At 40.8% G+C, this 23994-nt stretch overlaps 1 protein-coding gene across 15 annotated transcripts in view; it reads right to left on the bottom strand.

Annotated features, from left to right (window-relative positions):
* The window catches only part of HYDIN (HYDIN axonemal central pair apparatus protein), a 443605-nt gene that overhangs the window by 303504 nt on the left and 116107 nt on the right, over positions 1 to 23994 (bottom strand). For all 15 annotated transcript variants that reach the window (XR_006196932.1, XM_042917620.1, XM_042917622.1 and 12 more), the window contains one exon: positions 8766 to 8965. Coding sequence is in view for 14 of the 15 variants with exons in the window: in XM_042917620.1 (XP_042773554.1) it covers positions 8766 to 8965 (200 nt within the window). In the remaining variant the exon portion in view is untranslated. The remainder of the gene's footprint in view (positions 1 to 8765; positions 8966 to 23994) is intronic.

Below are 23994 nucleotides of genomic sequence, written 5' to 3'. Positions count from 1 at the left end.
GTGTGTACACACACACACACAAACACACACACCACATTTTCTTTATCCATTCATCAGTCGATGGACATTTGGGCTCTCTCCATAATTTGGGTATTGTTGATAGCACTGCTATAAACATTGAGGTGCATGTGCTCCTTCGAATCATTTTTGTATCCTTTGGATAAATAGCTAGTATTTCAATTACTGGGTTGTAGGGTAGTTCTGTTTTTTATTTTTTCAGGTAACTTCATACTGTTCTCCAGAGATGTTGCACCAGTTTGCATTCCCACCAACAGTGCAAAAGAGTTCCCCTTTCTCCGCATCCTCACCAATATTTGTTGTTGCCTGAGTTGTTAATTTTAGCCATTCTGAAGGGTGTGAGGTAGTATCTCATTGTGGTTTCAATTTGCATTTGCCTGATAATGAGTGATAGTAAGCATCTTTCCGTGTGTCTGTCGGCCACCTGGGTATCTTCTTTGGAAGACTGTCTATTCATGTCTTCTGCCCATTTAGTCACTGGATTATTTGGTTTTTGGGTATTGATTTTGATAAGTTCTTTATAGATTTTGACTACTAACTCTTTATCCAATATGTCTATTACAAATATCTTCTTCCATTTCATTGGTTGCCTTTTAGTTTTGCTGATTGTTTCCTTCACTGTGCAGAAGTTTTTTATCTTGATGAGGTCCCAATGTTCATTTTTGCTTTTGTTTCCCTTGCCTCCATAGGTATGTCTAGTAAGAAGGTGCTATGACCAAGGTCAAAGAGGTTGTTGCCCATTTTTTTCTTCTAGGATTTTGATGGTTCCCATCTTACATTTAGGTCTTCCATCCATTTTGAATTTATTTTTGTGTATGGTGTAAGTAAGTGTTCCAGGTTCATTCTTCTTCATGTTGCTGTCCAGTTTTCCCAACACCATTTGATGAAGAAACTGTCTTTTTTCCATTGGATATCCTTTCCTGCTTTGTCAAAGATTAGTTGGCCATACATTTGTGTGTCCATTTCTGAGTTCTCTATTCTGTTCTATTAACCTATGTGTCTGTTTTTGTGCCAGTACCATACTGTCTTGATGATTACAGCTTTGTAATACAGCTTGAAGTCCAGAATTGTGATGCCTCCAGCTTTGTTTCTCTTTTTCAGGAGTTCTTTGGCTATTCGGGGTCTTTACTGGTTCCATACAAATTTTAGAATTGTTAGTTCTAACTCTGTGAAGAATGCTGGTGTTATTTTGATAGGGATTTCACTGAATGTGCAGATTGCTTTGCATAGTATGGACATTTTAACAATATTTGTTCTTCCAATCCATGGATATTGAATGGTTTTCCATTTCTGTCTTCTTCAATTTCTTTCATAAGCTTTCTATAGTTTTCAGGATATAGATCTTTTACCTCTTTGGTTAGGCTTATTCCTAGGTATTTTATGGTTTGGGGTGTACTTGTAAACAGGATTGATTCCTTGATTTCTCTTTCTGTTGCTTCATTATTGGTGTATAGAAATGCAGCCAATTTCTGTACATTAATTTTATATTCTGCGACTTTGCTGCATTCACCTATCAGTTATAGCATTTTTTTCGTGGAGTCTTTCAGGTTTTCCATGTAGAGCCCATGCTGTCTGTGAAGAGTGAAATTTTGACTTTTTCCTTGCCAATGTGGATGCCTTTTGTTTCTTTTTGTTGTCTGACTCCTGAGGCTAGGACTTCCGGTACTATCTTGAACAACAATGGTGAGAGTAGACATCTCGCTTGCGTCCCTGATGTTAGGAGGAAAGTTCTCAGTTTTTCCCCACTGAGGATGATATTAGCTGTGAGCCTTTCATATATGGCCTTTATCTTCCTTTTTGAGGGTACCTACTTTCTTTCAAAAAACGATGCTATATATTGTCAAATGCTTTTTCTGCATCTATTGACAGGATCATGTGGTTCTTACCCTTTCTTTCATTAATATGGTATATCTTTTACTGATTGATTTGCAAGTATTGAACCAGCCCTGTAGCCCAGGAATAAATCCCACTTGATCATGGTGAATAATTCTTTTAATGTACTGTTGAATTTGATTTGCTAGTATCTTGCTGAGAATTTTTGCAACCAGTTTCATCAAGGATATTGGCCTGTAATTCTCCTTTTTAGGGGGGATCTTTATCTGGTTTTGGAATCAAAGTAATTCTGGCTTCATAGAATGAAGCTTTCCTTCCATTTCTATTTTTTGGAACAGTCTGAGAAGAAGAGGTATTAACTCTGTTTTAAATGTCTGGTAGAATTCCCCTGGGAAGCTATCTGGCCCAGGACTCTTGTTTTTTTGGGAGATTTTTGATAACTAATTCAATCTCTGCTGGTTAGGGGTCTGCTCAAATTTCTATTTCTTCTTTTTCACTTTTGGTAGTGTGAGTCAGAATTTGTTAATTTCTTCCAGATTTCCCAGTTTGTTGGCATATAATTTTTCCTGTTTCTCTTAGAATTGTTTGTATTTCTCTGGTGTTGGTTGTGATCTCTCCTCTTTCATTCATGATTTCCTCTATTTGGATCCTTTCTCTTTTCTTTTTGATAAGTCTGGCTAGGAGTTTATCAATTTTGTTTATTCTTTCAAAGAACCAGCTCTTAGTTTCATTGATCTGTTCTACTGGGGGTTTTGTTGTTGTTGTTCCTATATCATTTATTTATGCTCCAATCTTTATTATTTCCTTTCTTCTGGTGGCTTTAGGCTTTACTTGCTGTTCCATTTCTAGCTCCTTTAGGTGTAAGGTTAGATTGCTTGACATAGGCCTGAATTACAATATACTTCCCCCTTAGGACTGCCTTTGCTGCATCTCAAAGGGTTTGGACTGTCATGTTTTCATTTTCATTCCCTTCCATTATTTTTTTAATTCTTCTTTAATTTCCTGGTTAACTTATTCATTCTTTAGTACAATGTTCTTTAACCTTCACATATTTGAGGGCTTTCCAATTTTTTTCTTGTGATTGATTTCAAGTTTCATAGCCTTGTGATCTGAAAACATGCATGGTATGATCTCAATCTTTTTGTACCTGTTGAGGGCTGATTTGTGACCCAGTATGTGATCTATTCTGGAGAATGTTCCATGTGCACTCGAGAAGAATGTGTAGTCTGCTGCTTTAGGATGAAACGTTCTGAAAATATCTGTTAAGTCCATCTGGTCTAGTGTGTCATTCAAAGCCATTGTTTCCTTGTTGATTTTCTGCTTAGATGATCTGTCCATTACTGTAAGTGGGATATTAAATTGATACCATTGAAAATGGTATCATTATCAATGAATTTCTTTGTTTGTTATTAATGTATATACTTGGGTGTTTTCAAGTTGGGGGCACAAATATTTACAATTATTAGATCTTCTTGATGGATAGATCCCTTAATTATGATAAAATGCCCTTCTTCATCTCTTGCTACAGTCTTTGGTTTAAAATCCAGTTTGTCTGACATAAGTAAGGCTACTCCAGCTTTCTTTTGACATCCATTAGCATCATAGATGTTTCTCCCTCCCCTCACTTTCAATCTGCAGGTGTCTTTAGATCTAAAATGAGTCTCTTGTAGGCAACATATAGATGAATCTTGTTTTCTTTTTTCTTTCTTTCTTTCTTTTTTTTTTTTTTTGTTCATTCTGGTACTCCATGTCTTTTGACTGGATCATTTACTCCATTTACATTCACAGTGATTATTGAAAGATATGAATTTAGTGCCATTGTGTTACGTGTATACTTGGTGTTTCTGTGATGTTCTCTGATCCTTTGTAGTCTTTGCTCTTCTTTTTTTTCCTCCACTCAGAGAATCCCCCTTAAAATTCCTTGCAAGGTTGATTTAGTAGTCATGAAGTCCTTTAGTTTTTGTTTGTCTGGGGAATTTTTTTTTAAATTTTTTTTAACGTTTATTTATTTTTGAGACAGAGAGAGACAGAGCATGAACAGGGGAGGGGCAGAGAGAGAGGGAGACACAGAATCTGAAACAGGCTCCAGGCTCTGAGCTGTCAGCACAGAGCCCGACGCAGGGCTCAAACTCACAGACCGCGAGATCATGACCTGAGCCAAAGTTGGACGCTTAACCGACCAAGTCACCCAGGCGCCCCTGTCTGGGGAACTTTTTATCTCTCCTTCTATTTTGAATGATAGCCTTGCTGGATAAAGAATTCTTGGCTGCATATTTTTCCCATTCAGCACATTGAATATCTCCTGCCACTCCCTTCTGGCCGGCCAAGTTTCTGTGGACAGGTCTGCTGCTAACCTTATGTAGGTTAAGGACCTTTTGACCATAGCTGCTTTCAGAATTCTCTCTATCTTTGTATTTTGAAAGTTTCACTATGATATGTCATGGTGTTACCTATTTTTGTTGATTTCCAGAAGAGTTTTTTATGCTTCTTGAATTTGAATGCCTATTTCCTTCCCCAGATTAGTGAAGTTCACAGCTATAATTTTTTCAAATAAACCTTCTGTCCCCTTTTCCCACTCTTCTTCTGGGACTCCTATGGTACAGATATTGTCTTGTTTTATGGAATCACTAAGTTCTCTAAGTCTTCCTTCATGATATAATACTTTCCTTTCCCTCTTACTTTCAGCTTTATTTTTTCCCATAATTTTATCTTTTATATCACCTATTCTCTCCTCTGCTTCTTCAATTCATTGTGACTATATTCATTCAGTTTTGCATCTCAGTTATAGCATTTTTAAAATTTCAGTCTGACTAGTTTTTCCAGCTTTGATCTCTGCAGTAAGGGTTTCTCCAGTGTCTTCTATGCTTTTTTCAAGTCCAGATAGTAGTCTTATGACTCTTGTTCTAAATTCTTGTTCAGATATGTTGCTTATATCTGTTTTGAGCAAGTCCCTGGCTGTGATTTCTTCTTGACCTTTCTTTTGGGGAGAATTCCTCCATCTTATCATTTTGGCTAAGTTTCTGTCTTTTGTGTGTTTCAATAGCATGTTATGTTTCCTGCAACTTAGAGTAATGCTATATTAAAAAGGGGTCATGCTCTGTCCAGGGCCTGGAACTTCCAGAAGTGTTTCTGGTGTATGCTGCGTGCACTATTTTGGCTGCTCTATCCCACTGGTCAGTCTTCTGCAGAGCTCTTCCCTGCTTGCAGTGGAGAGTGTTTGGATCTTTAGGTGTTCTTTGATTTGTTTGCTAAAATAAGCCTGGCAAAAAGAGGGGAAAGCCAGATCCAAAAAAAAAAAAAAAAAAAAAAGAGAGAGAGAGAGAGAGAAAAGGAAAGGGAACAACAACACCAGAGAATCAAAAAACTATAAGTCTGATTTCAAAGAAGAAGAAAGAAAGAAAAAGAAAAAAAGAAGACTGAGTCATAAAAAGAGAAAAGGAAAGGAAAAACAAACAAAAAAAATAAGAAGAAGCTATGAGCCTGATTCCAAAAGAAAAAAAGAAAGAAAAAGAAGTGGAGGAAAAAGGTAAGTCTGGTTCTATTTCCACCAGAACTGCAGGGGTTGTTTTGAAGCACTTGATTTTCAGTACACTTGGTGCATGCGGGGTGCTGGCTGTGCTGGTCTTTTGGAGGAAATGCCCGTTGTAGGCTCAGAGTCAACCTTGCTCCAGTAAATAAGCAGTTGCCAGGCACAGAGGGGCAGGTTTGATGTAAGGGGGTCCCACCTCCACTGGAGGTCGCTGTGCTGCTCCCTCAAGTCCCACTGTGTTAGTGTTGAGGGAAAAATGGCACCACCCCAATCTCTCATTCCCAGACAGGGGATCTCACACCCCCCCGCTGTTCAAGCATTCCCTCCTAGAATAGTGAGCCCTGTGCCACAGCTTTCCTGCATTTTTTCTTTGGTGCACACCTGGGATTCAAAACCCAAAGTCTTAAAGGACCTGGCACTGCGCGAACTGCCTCTCGAGTAGAGGCTCTTCACGCTGTGTCTTAAGTCCTCTGTTGCTGAAAAACAGCCCCACGCCTGCATGGTGCAAGGACTCTATGATGCAGCACCGCTAAAAGCAGCAAAAAGGTCATACGCCCTGTCCCCTGCCAATGAAAGGCCTTTTACTGGCACCTACATGGTCTTTTGTCCTTGGACAGGCAATATACCCTTTTCCAAAAGTACTCCACGAAGGAGAATGTTCTTTCCCAGTGTACCCCGGAGATCCCCACACCATGCTATGCACTCTCAAGCCAGCTCCCTCCCTCTCCCCAGGAGTGCACACCACAGCTCTGCTCCAAAGTCGCATACTTCCAAAACCTGAGTTTGAGCTCCAAATGCTGTTTGAAAAAAACAAAACAAAACAAAAAACCTGTGACACGCAGTACTTCTCTCTCCGCAGTACGTGATCCGGAGAGGTTTTCCTCTTGTATGAACTTGATGCCGCACTCTCTCAACTCCTCTCTTTCTCACTTTTGTCTCTCTGTGGATAGGTTCCCTCCCTCTTTGCGGCACTGCCGTTTTTCTCTTCTCCAATTCATTTCCACACACCCCGCACCTGTCACACTGTCTCCCTGCAACCACAGAGAGCCTTCTGCCAGTCCACAGATTGATTTCCTGAATATTCCAAATGATGTGACCTCAATAGAGCTGTGTTTGAGCGACAAGGACAGCCCACCGTCTGCCTACTTCTCTTCCATCTTAACTCCTCCCGAAGCCTAGGTTTTAATAGCCCTGCTAGAGCAGGAGACAAAACCTTGAGACTGTTAAGTCAGGGGACAGGTAAGAAAATCCCCACATACACTGGGGAAACTTGAACGACTAAAACATTCTCCCATTAGCACAAGGAAAAATGTCTGTCTTGATTTAAGTGAAGGAAACAAAGTTTCTCTAGAGAATTCATAACTCTGGACATGTGTCTTATGCAGGTTTGAGGTCTGACTATACATTATCAGTCCAGGAACCTCTAAGCCAACAAATTACCAGAAGAGAAATCTACACAGTCTAACCTTTAGGAACTAAGCAGAAGCAAATGCTAATCCTTTCTGGAGAGACATGCCCTTAACTTGCAAAGGATTCCATAGATAATACCTTTCTGAAAATGAGTTCACAATCCAGACCAATACACACATTACTTCTTACAAATTCATAGAAAAGAACTTGACCCTCTGCTTCCTGTCTTCCCAAGCTGGTCATTCTTGTTATGGCCCCACTGATTTAACACCATGCATATGCCCCATGACAATCGTTCTTACCCGTCTAGTAAGGGAGCTCCTCAAGAGCAAGGGCTGTGTCATCGTTTTGGTGTCTACCACACTATAGCTACTCCATAAATAACCAGAATAAATTCCTCTCCTTCCCTTACTATCTATGTGCTCTTGAGCAAAGCTGTACAACCTGTATAGTTGTACAACTATGCCTCAGTCTTCTCATCCTCAAGGTCAATGCAGGTGGAGTTCTATTTAACTTTCATCTCTGTGAACTCTTCTGCCTCCCTCTTCTATTTTAAAGGACACACGGGCCCACGCAGATAATCCAAGATAATTTCCCCCATTTTGAGGTCAGCTGATTAGCAGCCTTAATTATATCTGCAGTCCAAATCCCCCTTTGTCATGTAACATTGTATTGTATACACTGGCAATAGTTCATCTGAAGAAAAACAACAACAACAACAACAACAAAACCCACTAGTTAGATAGCACTTTTTTTTTTAATTTTTTTTTTAATGTTTATTTATTTTTGAGACAGAGAGAGACAGAGCATGAATGGGGGAGGGGCAGAGAGAGAGGGAGACACAGAATCGGAAGCAGGCTCCAGGCTCTGAGCCATCAGCCCAGAGCCCGACACGGGGCTCGAACTCACGAACCGTGAGATCGTGACCTGAGCTGAAGTCAGACGCTCAACCGACTGAGCCACCCAGGCGCCCCTAGATAGCACTTTCTATGTACCAACAGTCTGTTTGTTTATTTATTAAAAAAATTTTTTTTAATCTTTATTTATTTTTGAGAGAGAGACAGAGTGTGAGCAGGGAAGGAGCAGAGAGAGAGGGAGACACAGAATTCAAAGCAGGCTCCCGGCCCTGAGCTGTCAGCACAGAGCCCGACACGGGGCTTGAACTCACAAACCATGAGATCATGACCTGAGCCAAAGTCAGACGCTCAACTGACTGAGCCACCCAGGCGCCCCTATTTATTTATTTTTAAAGTAAACTCTGTACACACTGTGGGGCTTGAACTCATGACCCTGAGATCAAGAGTCACTTGCTCTATGGACTGAGCCAGCCAGGCACCCTCTGTGTGTGAACAGGTTATATTTATCGATTCATTTGTTCCTCACAACAACCCTATGAAGCAGCTACTACACTTTTTCCCTTTTTTTTTTTTTCAGCCAAGGAATGTGGCACATGAAGCAAGGAATGTGGGTGGCCCCCAGAATCTGGAAAGGGCAAAGAAATAGATTCTCCTTAAAGCCTCCAGAAAAGAACACAGGCCCACCCACACTTGAATTTTGACCCAGTGAGGTTTCTGGTCTACTGAAATACCAGATAATAAATTTGATGCTTTAATCCAGTAAATTTGTGATAACGTGCTACATTAGCAACAGAAAACTGATATACAGCCAGTTAAAAAAAATTCCCTGTCAAAACGCAAATATTTATTAATAGATTTCTCTGTGCTAAATAGAAAGACTTTTATCAACATTTCAGAAAAACATCTTTACCTAAACCCGAGGTCACTCAAAGGTAACCTTGAATTTCAGTTTCCTCTCTGGCTGAAGAGGAAGTTTGGCCCACCTCAGTACGGTCTCTCTGCCTTCCAGCCAGAGACTGTAACAAGCAATTCTACCCTGAATGCTATTCCAGCAAATTACTTGCGATGACTCGATTTAGCTATAATCAATCAAAACCAAGAACTGAAGGAACGCATACCTATGAGTTTTGATGCGAAACACAGCATCTTTGTTGCCAATGTTTCGTACCAGCAGAATCTTCTGAGTGCTGTATTTGACAGGGCAAGTGGAAAAATTCAGCTTGTCAGGAAAATCTAGGATGGCTCGTGCACCTCTTGCTTTGATGGGTACAATAAACTTTTCTCTTTCAGTTATGCAGGTCAACATATGGGCATAATCCTAAGACAGAAGGGTACAATCATTATTTGTGGAAATGCCAACAGGATCAAGATAACTGTGCAAGAAATATGGCCATATGCCAGCTATCTTGCAAAACAACTTAATATACTCTGTGAAAGCTTCTCAAGACAATTATAGATGTACTTTCAATGAGATACTCTTTTCTGAGAGAAAGGGAACAGTTCAAGTGTCAACATTTACAAGTCAGGAGAAGTTTATGCTTCATGTGTTTAGGAGGTGAGATGGAAACCAATCAAGGGTCAAGTTTTCTTTCTTTCTTTCTTTCTTTCTTTCTTTCTTTCTTTCTTCCTTTCTTGAGAAAGATTGAGGGTGCAAGTGAGCAAGTGGCAGAGAGAGAATGAGAGAGAGAGAGAATCCCAGGAGGGACAGAGGGGGGAGAGAGAGAGAGAGGAAGAGAGGGACAGGGAGGGGGGGGGAAGGGGGGGAGGGAGAGAACCGGGCTCACCTGAAGTGGGGCTCATGTTTAACCAAAGGGGCTCATGTTCACCCCAAGAGGCCCTCGTGATCACCCCAAGCAGGGCTCAAGCTCACCTCATGTGGAACTTGAATTTACAAACCATGAGATAATGACCTGGGCCAAAGTCAGATGCTTAACAAGGACGAGCCACCCAGGCCCCGAAGCACATTTTTCTTTAGATCAGAGGAAGTTCACACCAGTTCCTCACATCCTCCTTCTAGACCTATTTATCCTTCAAGCCATTATATTAATGGCTCCAATTTATGGTGTCTCTAAGCCCATAATCTGCAACATGACTTTGCAGCCTCTCCATCATGAGTGCAGCCAGTCTATTTCTCCATCCCATGCTTTGACCAATGGAATGTGGCAGAAATGATGCTGTGCTAGTTCCAAGTTGAGACCTCAAGAAGCCTTGGGTATTTCCAGTCTTGCTCTTGGAACCCTGTCACTGCCATGTGAATAGACACCATCCAGCTTATTGCAGGATGAGAGCCCGGATGTCCCAGACATGTAAGCCATGCCAGACCAGCCTATAGCCCCAGATATGTGAGAGAGCCCAACCCAGATGAGCAAAATTGCCTACCCAACACATGAGTGGGCCCAGTCAAGACCAGCTGAACCAGAGTCTCGTGAGCAATAATATTTATTATTTGAAACCAATGGGTTCGGGCGTGGTCTGTTACTATATACAATAACTAACTGATACATAGCCCAATTTAAACCTCATCTGTTCGAGCCCCATGTCAGGCTCTGTGCTGACAGCTCGGAGCCTGGAGCCTGTTTCGGATTCTGTGTCTCCCTCTCTCTCTGCCCCTCCCCTGCTCATGCTCTGTCTCTCTGTGTCTCAAAAATAAATTAAAACATTAAAAAAAATTTTAAAAATAAAATAAACCTCATCTGTCATGCAAGGCCATCACTGACAATTCTAAATAAAAATGCTGAGGTCCAAGGCATATATCTTCCCCAGTCTTGGATTTAAATGCAACAGAAATGCTGAATTAAATTGCCCCTTCACGACATTTCATAAGATAGGAAAATAGAACTCTCATCCTCAATGTACCAAAGAAAAAGTAAAAATGGAATGTTCACCAACAAACAAAAGTAAATATAAAAGGAAAGTATTAACAGTCCCAAGAATAGACCAGAAGCTCAAAAGTTGCTATGAGAGGAATTTGTTATCTAAACCAGGCTTTTTTTTTTTTTTTTCATTTTAAGTTTTCCCATCATTTAGCAGCAAGGCAACATTGGTAAATGTCAAGTCCACATCGAATTTAAATTTCCTTTCAGTAATCATGTAGTAAATGGTAATAGAAGGTGGAGGTTTTAGAAAAACTCGCTTTGGGCTTTCAGTATAGAGTGGGAATGGGGATGTCTGACATATAGATTGACGTATAAACCTGGGGGTGCACTCCATCTCACGTAACCCACAGGACGAATATAAAGCAGTGGTCTCCCCGATTAGTTTATCTATTCAACCATGTTTATTAAGTGTTCAGGGACCAGGTACGGAGCTCGGTTTGCAAATGAAGCAGGAAACACAGACACGGATCACTTCAAGCTTACATAACAATGGAGATGGTGGAAAGTTAATAAAGCATATCTAATATACAATGTAATACATAGAAAAAGAAAAATAAAGATAAAAGAGCCAGGAATGCTCGTGTGACAGAGCCCTGTGCACCTGCAGTCTCTCTGTCTCCCTGAACTCCAGACTCTCACCCAGCTGCTCAGTCAGCATCTCACTGGATGTACGTCACAAACTTAAGCAGATTAATGCCACTGGCACAAACGCCCCATCGAGGAGGATTGGGGCCGAAATCCAGCCCACTCTGCTGGCTCCAACTACATCCGCCCAGAGGGGAAGCCTTTTTCTCATACCCACAAAGCCTCCACGATGCCATCTGAGGTCCTGCTCATGGCCTGTTTCCTCACTGCCTCCCTGTCTCAGTACTGGTATCTCCATTGTTCCAGGGGCCTGGATTGGAAACCCTGGAATGAGGCATTCTTGATTATTCTATTTCTCAATTTCTCAGTAAATTCTGTAGAACTGACCTTTCAAACACATCCAGACCATGATCACTTCTCATCTCTGCCCTGCCACCTGGCCCTCGCCATTCCTATCTTTCCTGGGCAAATGGACTCTACTTCAGCTCTTGTTCCCTCACAGTCTGTTTTCCACACAAGGGCCCCAGGGGTCTGGCTTAGGTTGTTCCTCTGCTCAGTGTCCCAGGATGAGGCCTGTGAATGCTACAGCCCGGTGCTCATATCACTTCTCCCCCGATTGCTCACTCTGCTCCACAATGGGCATCCTTGCTGCTCCTTGAACATGCTAGAACTGCTCCTCCTCCAGAGCCTTCAAACCCAATGTTCTTTCTGTGTAGAACACGCTTTCCTCTAGTTACTCATATAGCTCACTCCCTCACCTCCTTCAGGACTTTGCAAGGCTCACTGAGGCCTCCCTGACAGTCCTATTTGAAACTTACTCCTCCCCCTTCTATGCATCACTCCCCAGCCTTTCCTCCTGCTTCAGTTGCCCCAAAGCATCCAACATAGCATATATTTTACCTATTTGTTGAGTCTAGTATACGCCTGTCCCTAGAATCTCCAACGTCAACAGGGACCCTGGCTATTGTATTGATTTCATATATCCAGTGCCTAGACAGGGCCTAGGACACAGTAAACCTTCAAAAAATATTTGCTGAGTGCACGGAAATGAGTAACGCAATGTTGGGCAGTAGTGAGTGGTGAAAAATGAAGCATCAGAAGGGGATGGAGAGTGTTCGCTTGCTTTTTCACATGGCACACTTGGGAAGGGCCTCTATGAGCAGTGGCATTTCAGCAGAGATCTGAGCGAATTGAGACCTGAACCATGCGCGGATGCATGGCACTCCGGGCAAAGTGTGACTTGGAGCCAGTGGCCAGAGGTCAGGAGAGGTTAGAGACCTGGCAGCGCGGTTGTAGGGGCCAGATCGCGCCAGACGTTGTAAGCCAGTTGGGACGCGAAAAAGGCCAAAAGCATCTGATGCTGAAAGCTGATCATGATGGACCTGATTTATGCTTTAGAAAGATCACTAACTGCTATGTGGGCAGAAAACTCTAAGAGGTTAAAATGCGAAAACCGAGGCCAGTTAGGAAGCCCCTGCAACAGTCTGGGCAAACAGGACAGTGACCTAGCCGAGGGTGGTAAATGCTCCACCTAGCGTTTGGTGAGGAGCAAGCACTCCTTAAACGCTAGCTGTCATTAAAACGTTGTATTAAATATAATGATTGTATAAGGCATATGGGAAAAACTCAACTTGTGTTTCCTCTTATTGTGAAGATAATAATAATGATAACCCTAATGATAATAATAACAATAATACAAGATAATTTCAGAAAGCAACAAGAGCTTTGAAGAAAATAAAACATGGTAAAGTGATAATGTTGGAAGGGGCTGCTTTAGGTGAGAACAACCAAGGAGGATTTCCTGAGGAGGCGATCTTTGGGTGGAGACCTGAACAGCAAAAGGAGCCAGTCAAGTGAGATCTAGGAATGGATTGTTCCCAGAAAGAGGAATTGCAAATGTAAAGGTCTTAAGGTAGGAACAAGTAATAAAAATTAATGGGAAGTATTCATGAAATGTATTAAAATTGAGTTGTTGGACTCAGCTCTTCAACTGATTCCGGTTTGTAGACGGTTAATCCCAGGCTCAAAAATTATGCTATTCAGACATAAGGGAGTACAAATTACATTAAGCACACTTGATCCTAGAAAACCCCACAGAATTCACCAACGAAATAATCTACTCTGATTACATCAGAATCCTAAAGAGATAAGTACTGTTTTCATTTTTTCTTAGTGGATCAAACCCAGCAAGCAAAGTTTTTGTTGGGAATTAGGAACCGGAAAGCTTCTGGCACATGTGGAAACTTCCTATTAACTGAGGATTTGAGAGAAAGAAAAAAGATGCTACTGAATCCAGAATGAGATGTGATCCCAAAGTAATTTGTCTTATTTTATTCTGTATTTACACGTTCTCTGCCTTGTTCTATGAGGAATTGAAGACAGCTTAAAGTAGTTTAGAAGGCTAATTGAAATATTCACAGAGATATTTTCAAACTTTTCAAATTTCCAAATGAGGAAGATTTAAAGTTTGATCTGAATGACATGTTTTTATCATAATCAATTCACATACTCATAAAAGAATATGAAGGAATTCTTTAAACAACTCCATAAAAATGTCTTCTAATCTCTGAAGTTCTATATTTAATATGACTATATTAGATTATGTAAAATACAATTATATACCGCTCTACTGACTGAAAATTAATTCAGATGTAATGCCCGGGGAGACTCTGTCAGCCTTCAAGCTAAGCAATCACTTTAGTTTATATACTCCCTTCCACTGCATTTAGATTCAGAGCAATCAGGTCACCGTTCAGAGCCAAAATATTTATTCCAAGCTTTTCCCCTCTACTGTGAGAGACATGGCTATGAATCACTTTCTCTCCTAAAATGTTATCTTTTAGAACAATGCTCTCCAGGTGAAACATCCAGTCTACTTTTTGTCCATTTGCCTTCCTTCCAACCTGCCTAGCCCGCAAACTTTAAAAAACCAGCAACAGAATATGAAAATGGAAGATCTAACTTTCTGAGAAGCAGAAAAAAAATGAATCTTGATTTTATATTGGCTCCATGATAGAGAGTAAGCATGGCAATAATTCTGTCCTTTAAAGTCTCCAGCAAAGGAAAATGGTGTCCTCTCCTGCAGCAAATGACCCTCGAGGCAAAGGCAAGCATGGCCAATGTGGTTAAACCCTCACAACCCTCTTTTTTTTTTGCCTTTTCTCCACTCCTAAACTTCATGGGAGAATGTCTCACACAGAGTAAAACTACAACTAGATTTGACTAGGACTCAGTGAATTTAATACTTGGTGTCCCCAGAAAATGCTATCAATTCCCCAGAGGGTTAAAGTATCTTCTCAATCGGAAACTCATCCTTCAAAAGAGAAGATTCAGCTCTGAAGTTCTAATAAGTTTAAAAATGAGACTGGTCAGGCACCACGGGCCTTATCCTCTACCACTGTGACTCTTCATTTGACTTAGCTGGGTCTCAGCTTCCTGGCGGTAGCTATATTTCCCCATCTATTCAAAGAGAATGAGGAAGAGAGAGAGAAGATGGCGGCGTAGGAGGACGCTGGGCTCACTGCGCGTCCTGCTGATCACTTAGATTCCACCTACACCTGCCTAAATAACCCAGAAAACCGCCAGAGGATTAGCAGAACGGAGTCTCTGGAGCCAAGCGCAGACAAGAGGCCCAAGGAAGAGGGGCCCCTCCTGAAGTGGATCACCTAAGGAGAAGCGAGCTAAGCCTGCCCCTCCTGCCCCCGTGCACCTTGCCTACCCACCCCAGCTAATACGCCAGATCCCCAGCACCACAAGCCTGGCAGTGTGCAAGTAGCCCAGACAGGCCCTGCCACCCCACAGTGAATCCCGCCCCTAGGAGAGGGGAAGAGAAAGCGCACACCAGTCTGACTGTGGCCCCAGCGGTGGGCTGGGGGCAGACATCAGGTCGGACTGTGGCCCCGCCCACCAACTCCAGTTATACACCACAGCACAGGGGAAGTGCCCTGCAGGTCCTCACCACTCCAGGGATTATCCAAAATGACCAAACGGAAGAATTCCCCTCAGAAGGATCTCCAGGAAATAACAACAGCTAATGAACTGATCAAAAAGGATTTAAATAATATAACAGAAAGTGAATTTAGAATAATAGTCAAAAAATTAATCACTGGGCTTGAAAACAGTATAGAGGACAGCAGAGAATCTCTTGCTACAGAGATCAAGGGACTAAGGAACAGTCATGAGGAGCTGAAAAGCGCTTTAAACGAAATGCAAAACAAAATGGAAACCACGACGGCTCGGATTGAAGAGGCAGAGGAGAGAATAGGTGAATTAGAGGATAAAGTTATGGAAAAAGAAGAAGCTGAGAGAAAGAGAGATAAAAAAATCCAGGAGTATGAGGGGAAAATTAGAGAACTAAGTGATACACTAAAAAGAAATAATATACACATAATTGGTATCCCAGAGAGGAAGAGAGAGGGAAAGGTGCTGAAGGGGTACTTGAGGAAATTATAGCTGAGAACTTCCCTGAACTGGGGAAGGAAAAAGGCATTGAAATCCAAGAGGCACAGAGAACTCCCTTCAGACGTAACTTGAATCCATCTTCTGCACGACATATCATAGTGAAACTGGCAAAATACAAGGATAAAAAGAAAATTCTGAAAGCAGCCAGGGATAAACGTGCCCTCACATATAAAGGGAGACCTATAAGACTCGTGACTGATCTCTCTTTTGAAACTTGGCAGGCCAGAAAGGATTGGCACGATATCTTCAGTGTGCTAAACAGAAAAAATATGCAGCCGAGAATCCTTTATCCAGCAAGTCTGTCATTTAGAATAGAAGGAGAGATAAAGGTCTTCCCAAACAAACAAAAACTGAAGGAATTTGTCACCATGAAACCAGCCCTACAAGAGATCCTAAGGGGGATCCTGTGAGACAAAGTACCAGAGACATCACTACAAGCATAAAACATACAGACATCACAATGACTCTAAACCCGTATGTTTCTATAATAACACTAAATGTAAATGGATTAAATGCGCCAACCAAAAGACATAGGGTATCAGAATGGATAAAAAAACAAGACCCATCTATTTGCTGTCTACAAGAGACTCATTTTAGATCTGAGGACACCTTTAGATTGAGAGTGAGGGGATGGAGAACTATTTACAAGAGATGAAGAAGGGCATTACATAATAATTACAGGGTCTATCCATCAGGAAGAGCTAACAATTATAAATGTCTATGTGCCGAATACCAGAGCCCCCAAATATATAAAACAATTACTCACAAACATAAGCAACCTCATTGATAAGAATGTGGTAATTGCAGGGGACTTTAACACACCACTTACAACAATGGATAGATCATCTAGACACACGGTCAATAAAGAAACAAGGGCCCTGAATGATACATTGGATCAGATGGACTTGACAGATATAATTAGAACTCTGCATCCCAAAGCAACAGAATATACTTTCTTCTCGAGTGCACATGGAACATTCTCCAAGATAGATCATATACTGGGTCACAAAACAGCCCTTCATAAGTTTACAAGAATTGAAATTATACCATGCATACTTTCAGACCACAATGCTATGAAGCTTGAAATCAACCACAGGAAAAAGTCTGGAAAACCTCCAAAAGCATGGAGGTTAAAGAACACCCTACTAACGAATGAGTGAGTCAACCAGGCAATTAGAGAAGAAATTTAAAAATCTATGGAAACAAATGAAAATGAAAATACAACAATCCAAACGCTTTGGGACGCAGCGAAGGCAGTCCTGAGAGGAAAACACATTGCAATCCAGGCCTATCTCAAGAAACAAGAAAAATCCCAAACACAAATTCTAACACCACACCTAAAGGAAATAGAAGCAGAACAGCAAAGGCAGCCTAAACCCAGCAGAAGACGAGAAATAATAAAGATCAGAGCAGAAATAAACAATATAGAATCTAAAAAAACTGTAGAGCAGATCAACGAAACCAAGAGTTGGTTTTTTTGAAAAAATAAACAAAACTGATAAACCTCTAGCCAGGCTTCTCAAAAAGAAAAGGGAGATGACCCAAATAGATAAAATCATGAATGAAAATGGAATTATTACAACCAATCCCTCAGAGATACAAACAATTATCAGGGAATACTATGAAAAATTATACGCCAACAAATTGGACAACCTGGAAGAAATGGACAAATTCCTAAACACCCACACGCTTCCAAAACTCAATCAGGAAGAAATAGAAAGCTTGAACAGACCCATAACCAGCGAAGAAATTGAATCGGTCATCAAAAATCTCCCAACAAATAAGAGTCCAGGACCAGATGGCTTCCCAGGGGAGTTCTACCAGACGTTTAAAGCAGAGATAATACCTATCCTTCTCAAGCTATTCCAAGAAATAGAAAGGGAAGGAAAACTTCCAGACTCATTCTATGAAGCCAGTATTACTTTGATTCCTAAACCAGACAGAGACCCAGTAAAAAAAGAGAACTACAGGCCAATATCCCTGATGAATATGGATACAAAAATTCTCAATAAGATACTAGCAAATCGAATTCAACGGCATATAAAAAGAATTATTCACCATGATCAAGTGGGATTCATTCCTGGGATGCAGGGCTGGTTCAACATTCGCAAATCAATCAACGTGATACATCACATTAATAAAAAAAAAAGAGAAGAACCATATGATCCTGTCAATCGATGCAGAAAAGGCCTTTGACAAAATCCAGCACACTTTCTTAATAAAAACCCTTGAGAAAGTCGGGATAGAAGGAACATACTTAAAGATCATAAAAGCCATTTATGAAAAGCCCACAGCTAACATCATCCTCAATGGGGAAAAACTGGGAGCTTTTTCCCTGAGATCAGGAACACGACAGGGATGTCCACTCTCACCGCTGTTGTTTAACATAGTGCTGGAAGTTCTAGCATCAGCAATCAGACAACAAAAGGAAATCAAAGGCATCAAAATTGGCAAAGATGAAGTCAAGCTTTCGCTTTTTGCAGATGACATGATATTATACATGGAAAATCCGACAGACTCCACCAAAAGTCTGCTAGAACTGATACATGAATTCAGCAAAGTTGCAGGATATAAAATCAAAGTACTGAAATCAGTTGCATTCTTATACACTAATAACGAAGCAACAGAAAGACAAATAAAGAAACTGATCCCATTCACAATTGCACCAAGAAGCATAAAATACCTAGGAATAAATCTAACCAAAGATGTAAAAGATCTGTATGCTGAAAACTATAGAAAGCTTAGGAAGGAAATTGAAGAAGATATAAAGAAATGGAAAGACATTCCCTGCTCATGGATTGGAAGAATAAATATTGTCAAAATGTCAATACTACCCAAAGCTATCTACACATTCAATGCAATCCCAATCAAAATTGCACCAGCATTCTTCTCGAAACTAGAACAAGCAATCTTAAAATTCATATGGAACCACAAAAGGCCCCGAATAGCCAAAGTAATTTTGAAGAAGAAGACCAAAGCGGGAGGCATCACAATCCCAGACTTTAGCCTCTACTACAAAGCTGTAATCATCAAGACAACATGGTATTGGCACAAAAACAGACACATAGACCAATGGAATAGAATAGAAACCCCAGAACTAGACCCACAAACGTATGGCCAACTCATCTTTGACAAAGCAGGAAAGAACATCCAATGGAAAAAAGACAGTCTCTTTAACAAATGGTGCTGGGAGAACTGGACAGCAACATGCAGAAAGTTGAAACTAGACCACTTTCTCACACCATTCACAAAAATAAACTCAAAATGGATAAAGGACCTGAATGTGAGACAGGAAACCATCAAAACCCTAGAGGAGAAAGCAGGAAAAGACCTCTCTGACCTCAGCCATAGCAATCTCTTACTCGACACATCCCCAAAGGCAAGGGAATTAAAAGCAAAAGTGAATTACTGGGATCTTATGAAGATAAAAAGCTTCTGCACAGCAAAGGAAACACCAACAAAACTAAAAGGCAACCCACGGAATGGGAAAAGATATTTGCAAATGACATAGCAGACAAAGGGCTAGTATCCAAAATCTATAAAGAGCTCACCAAACTCCACACCCGAAAAACAAATAACCCAGTGAAGAAATGGGCAGAAAACATGAATAGACACTTCTCTAAAGAAGACATCCAGATGGCCAACAGGCACATGAAAAGATGTTCAACGTCGCTCCTTATCAGGGAAATACAAATCAAAACCACACTCAGATATCACCTCACGCCAGTCAGAGTGGCCAAAATGAACAAATCAGGAGACTATAGATGCTGGAGAGGATGTGGAGAAATGGGAACCCTCTTGCACTGTTGGTGGGAATGCAAATTGGTGCAGCCGCTCTGGAAACCAGTGTGGAGGTTCCTCAGAAAATTAAAAATAGACCTACCCTATGACCCAGCAATAGCACTGCTAGGAATTTACCCAAGCGATACAGGAGTACTGATGCATAGGGGCACTTGTACCCCAATGTTTATAGCAGCACTCTCAACAATAGCCAAATTGTGGAAAGAGCCTAAATGTCCATCAACTGATGATTGGATAAAGAAACTGTGGTTTATATACACAATGGAATCCTACGTGGCAATGAGAAAGAATGAAATATGGCCTTTTGTAGCAACGTGGATGGAACTGGAGAGTGTGATGCTAAGTGAAATAAGCCATACAGAGAAAGACAGATACCATATGGTTTCACTCTTATGTGGATCCTGAGAAACTTAACAGAAACCCATGGGGGAGGGGAAGAAAAAAAAAAAGAGGTTAGAGTGGGAGAGAACCAAAGCATAAGAGACTGTTAAATTTTTTTTTTTTAACATTTATTTATTTTTGGGACAGAGAGAGACAGAGCATGAACGGGGGAGGGGCAGACAGAGGGAAACACAGAATCGGAAACAGGCTCCAGGCTCTGAGCCATCAGCCCAGAGCCCGACGCGGGGCTCGAACTCACGGACCGCGAGATCGTGACCTGAGCTGAAGTCAGACGCTCAACCGACTGAGCCACCCAGGCGCCCCATGAGACTGTTAAAAGCTGAGAACAAACTGAGGGTTGATGGGGGGGTGGGAGGGTGGGGAGGGTGGGTGATGGATATTGAGGAGGGTACCTTTTGGGATGAGCACTGGGTGTTGTATGGAAACCAATTTGACAATAAATTTCATATATTAAAAAAAAAAAACAAAAAAACAAAGAGAATGACCTATGACCTTTGGTGTGAAAAGAAATCTGAGACTTCCAAATTTATTTTGACCCTTTTTATCCTTAGTGTACAATGATAATGTGGTTACTTCATGATTCATGTAGAAATTGCCCACTTAAGGTACTTAATTTCCTCTGTAATTTTTTGCTTTCCAAGTTACCCCTAGATCTATTAATCCACCTATACCTATACCCATGTACTCTGCCTTCACTCCTATTGCTAAGCTTAAACCTTGCACTTATATATTAGATCTCAATCTTTCTAGCTCACTCCATGATTTTCCTGAAACATCAATTTTCCCTCTTTATTGAACATTCACACATCAGCACAAGTAGCTTCCTCTTAAATATTAAATAATCTACTTTTGAGTCCAACATCCACCTCCAGCTACTGCCCCATTTTTCCAATTACTCTTTACAGCAAAACTGCTCACAGGTATTATTTACACTCAATATCACCACATCCTTGCTGTTCATTCTCTCTTCAACCCATCCCATCAGGCTTCTGTACACAACATTCCACAGAAACTCTTTCTGCCAAGGTCACTCATGGTGTTGCCAAATCCAGTGGCTCATTCCACATCCTTATAATTCGACTTTCCATAACTTTGGACGTAATCCAAAATCGATCTCTCCTTCCCTTTTGAAATGCTGTATCCATTTGTGATTCCAAGGCACTGTAATCTTCTGGTTTTCCTCCTACTTCATGACCACCCCTTCCTCTTTGTGTCATCCTCTGTTGGCATCTCCTCCTTTTACCAGCATCTCCTTTATGTACACCCACTCTCAACATCAGCTCATCCACCGCTTGGTGAAAAGTGTCATCTTTTACATGATTTTCAAATCTTCATCTCTAGCCGACATCTCCCTTTTGCCATAGATAATTGTGTCCAGCTGCCTATTTGGTATTTCCACTTGGATGTCTAACGGGAAGATCCAACTTAACATATAAAAACCAGATTCCCCGGGGGCGCCTGGGTGGCTCAGTTGGTTAAGCATCCGATGGACTCAGGTCATGATTTCAAGGTTTGTGAGTTCGAGCCCTGTGTCAGGCTCTGTGCTGACAGTGTAGAGCCTGGAACCTGCTATCAATTCTGTGTCTCCCTCCCTCTCTGCCCCTCCCGAACTCATGCTCTGTCTCTGTCTCTGTCTCTCTCTCTCTCTCTCTCTCAAAAATAAAATAAACACTAAAAAAAAAAACAAAACATATTCCCTGAATCCTTCTGATTCCCTACCTTACTCCCACCCAGCTTCACAAACCTGCTTTCCCTCCACTTTTCCCTACCTCGGCAAATGGTGCCACCATTCGGTCAGTGCTGGTCAAAAAACTATGAATCAAACTAGACTCTTTTCTCACACCCGTTATCCAATCCATGAACAAATCCTGACAGCTCTACCATAAAAATGTATATCCTTTATCTACCTACTTCCTACACTTTCACTGTCACCACCCTAATCCAAATCATCCACCACTTTTACCCAAACTATTACAATAGCCTCTTATCCCTGTATTAATCGGGGTTCAGTTCTGCTACACATGACAGGAAACAGAACAAAATCAGAGCAACTTAAACTAGATAGACAGAAGTTTCTCTCTCTATCATCTCTCAATCTCTCAATCCGGAAGTAGGCAGGCTGGATGGGTACGGTGGCTCCACAGTGACACCAGGGACCCAAATTCCTAAATTGCTGCTCTACCACCATTCTAGCACACAGCATCTATCCTCAATGTCACCCCATGTAGCAGAGTAATTCTTAGGATGCCAGCTATTTCTCACAGCCAGGCTACAGGCCAAAAAAAGGCAGGAGGACAAAACAAAGCACCTCCATGCTGAGTCAGCTTTTGTCAATACATGCTTGGAAGTCCCACTCACATCTCACTGATCAACACAGACACAAATAGCTGCAAAGAAGGTTGGGGAAATGCAATCTTTTATTTCAGGCAGCAGTGAATCCAATCGAAATTTGGGATTCTCTTACCAATGAAGAAAGAGAAAACAGATGTTAAGGGTGGGCCACTAGCTATTACACCACACACTCCCTTCAGTCTATCCTCTGTGCAGCAACCAGACTAATCCCCAAATGTAAGGCAGAGATGTCATTCGTATTCAAAACCCACTGGGGTAGATACGGGGAAAGGATTCAGTATTTATCCTATCTTTCCTGTATGAGCTGCACCTCATCATCCTCATTGGATCGTTACAAAAACAAAACAAAACATAACAACAGACATTCTGTGCCTTTTGATGTGATACAATAGGAAGTACCACATCACCTAAGAATTCTTGCCCCCCGCCAAAGTCAAATATTAATCGAATCAAGCCTCTGAATCTAACTACCAGTTTATAGGAAACAGAAGGGACAGAGAACCATTCTACATCTGCTGGGGATGCATTCAACACCTTGTTTGGATCCTGATTAAAGTAAGCCAAGTTAAAAAAAAAAAAAATATATATATATATATACACACACACACTATATATATATATACACACTATATATATATATATATATATATATATATATACACACTATATATATATATATATATATATATATACATATATACACACTATATATATATATACACACTATATATATATATATATATAGTGTGTATATATATATATATATATAGTGTGTGTGTGTATATATATGTATATAAGCCAAGTTAAAAAAAAATATATATATATACACACACACACTATATATATATATATACACACTATATATATATATATATAGTGTGTGTGTGTATATATACGTATATATATATGTATATATACACACACCATATATATATATACACACCATATATATATATTTTTTTTTTAAACGAGGGAGATATGAATAGTGACTAGATATTTGATGATATCGAGGAGCTACTGTCATTTTTTTAGGGGTGATAGTGGTATTGTAGTTATGTTAACTTTTTAAAGGGTCCTGATCTCTCAGAGACAAAAAATGAAGTACTTGCAGATGAAAATAATATGATGCATGGGACTCACTACAAAATCCTCTGGGCAGGAGCAGCATAGATGAAGCAAGATTGGTCATGTGCAGGTAACCTGAAAATCTGGATGATGACAGCTCATTCTGGTTTTACATAGGGTACAAGCTTCCATAAGCAAGCTTACAGTGGCTTCCTATCGCACTGTACATGGTTTCTATAACCCTTCATGACCTTGCCCTCTGCACCCTGGTCTCCTACCATGTTCCAGCAGGTTCCTCCACTCGTCACGTGCCTTCCTCACTTCCCTGTGCCTGCTGTCAAGCATGCTTCAGTCACAGGACTTTCTGCTTGCTATTCCCTCTCCCCAACAAATATCTTCCCTCTGGTATTTGCACAGCTTAATTTGGTTCTCTGCTCAATGTAACCTCATCACAGAATCCTCCTACTGATAAGAAACAGAAGCCCATCACTCTCTATTCTCTACTATGTCAATATCTGACATTAAATTACACATTTGCTCATTATTCATTGAGGAACATAAGCTCCATGAAGGCCAAAGCTTGTTTTGTTCTCCAGTGGATCCTGGCTCACAGAAGTAGACCTGGCACGGAGTGAATGAGAGAATATTACTCATTTTTAATATTTTTATTTAGATCCTAAACTACCAAGACTTCTTCATAAAGAGAATTCCCAACATCCTCATTAGCCTTATTATAAAATGATATTTATGAAGTCCAGAATGCTAAAAAGTAGTGACATAGACTCACTGAGGATATGTAATTAAG

This window comes from Panthera leo, chromosome E2 (genome assembly GCF_018350215.1).
Source record: "Panthera leo isolate Ple1 chromosome E2, P.leo_Ple1_pat1.1, whole genome shotgun sequence".
NCBI classification, from domain to species: domain Eukaryota; kingdom Metazoa; phylum Chordata; class Mammalia; order Carnivora; family Felidae; genus Panthera; species Panthera leo.
The sequence above is the reverse complement of the archived record's forward strand: the minus strand, read 5'-3'. Positions and strand labels throughout refer to the sequence as shown.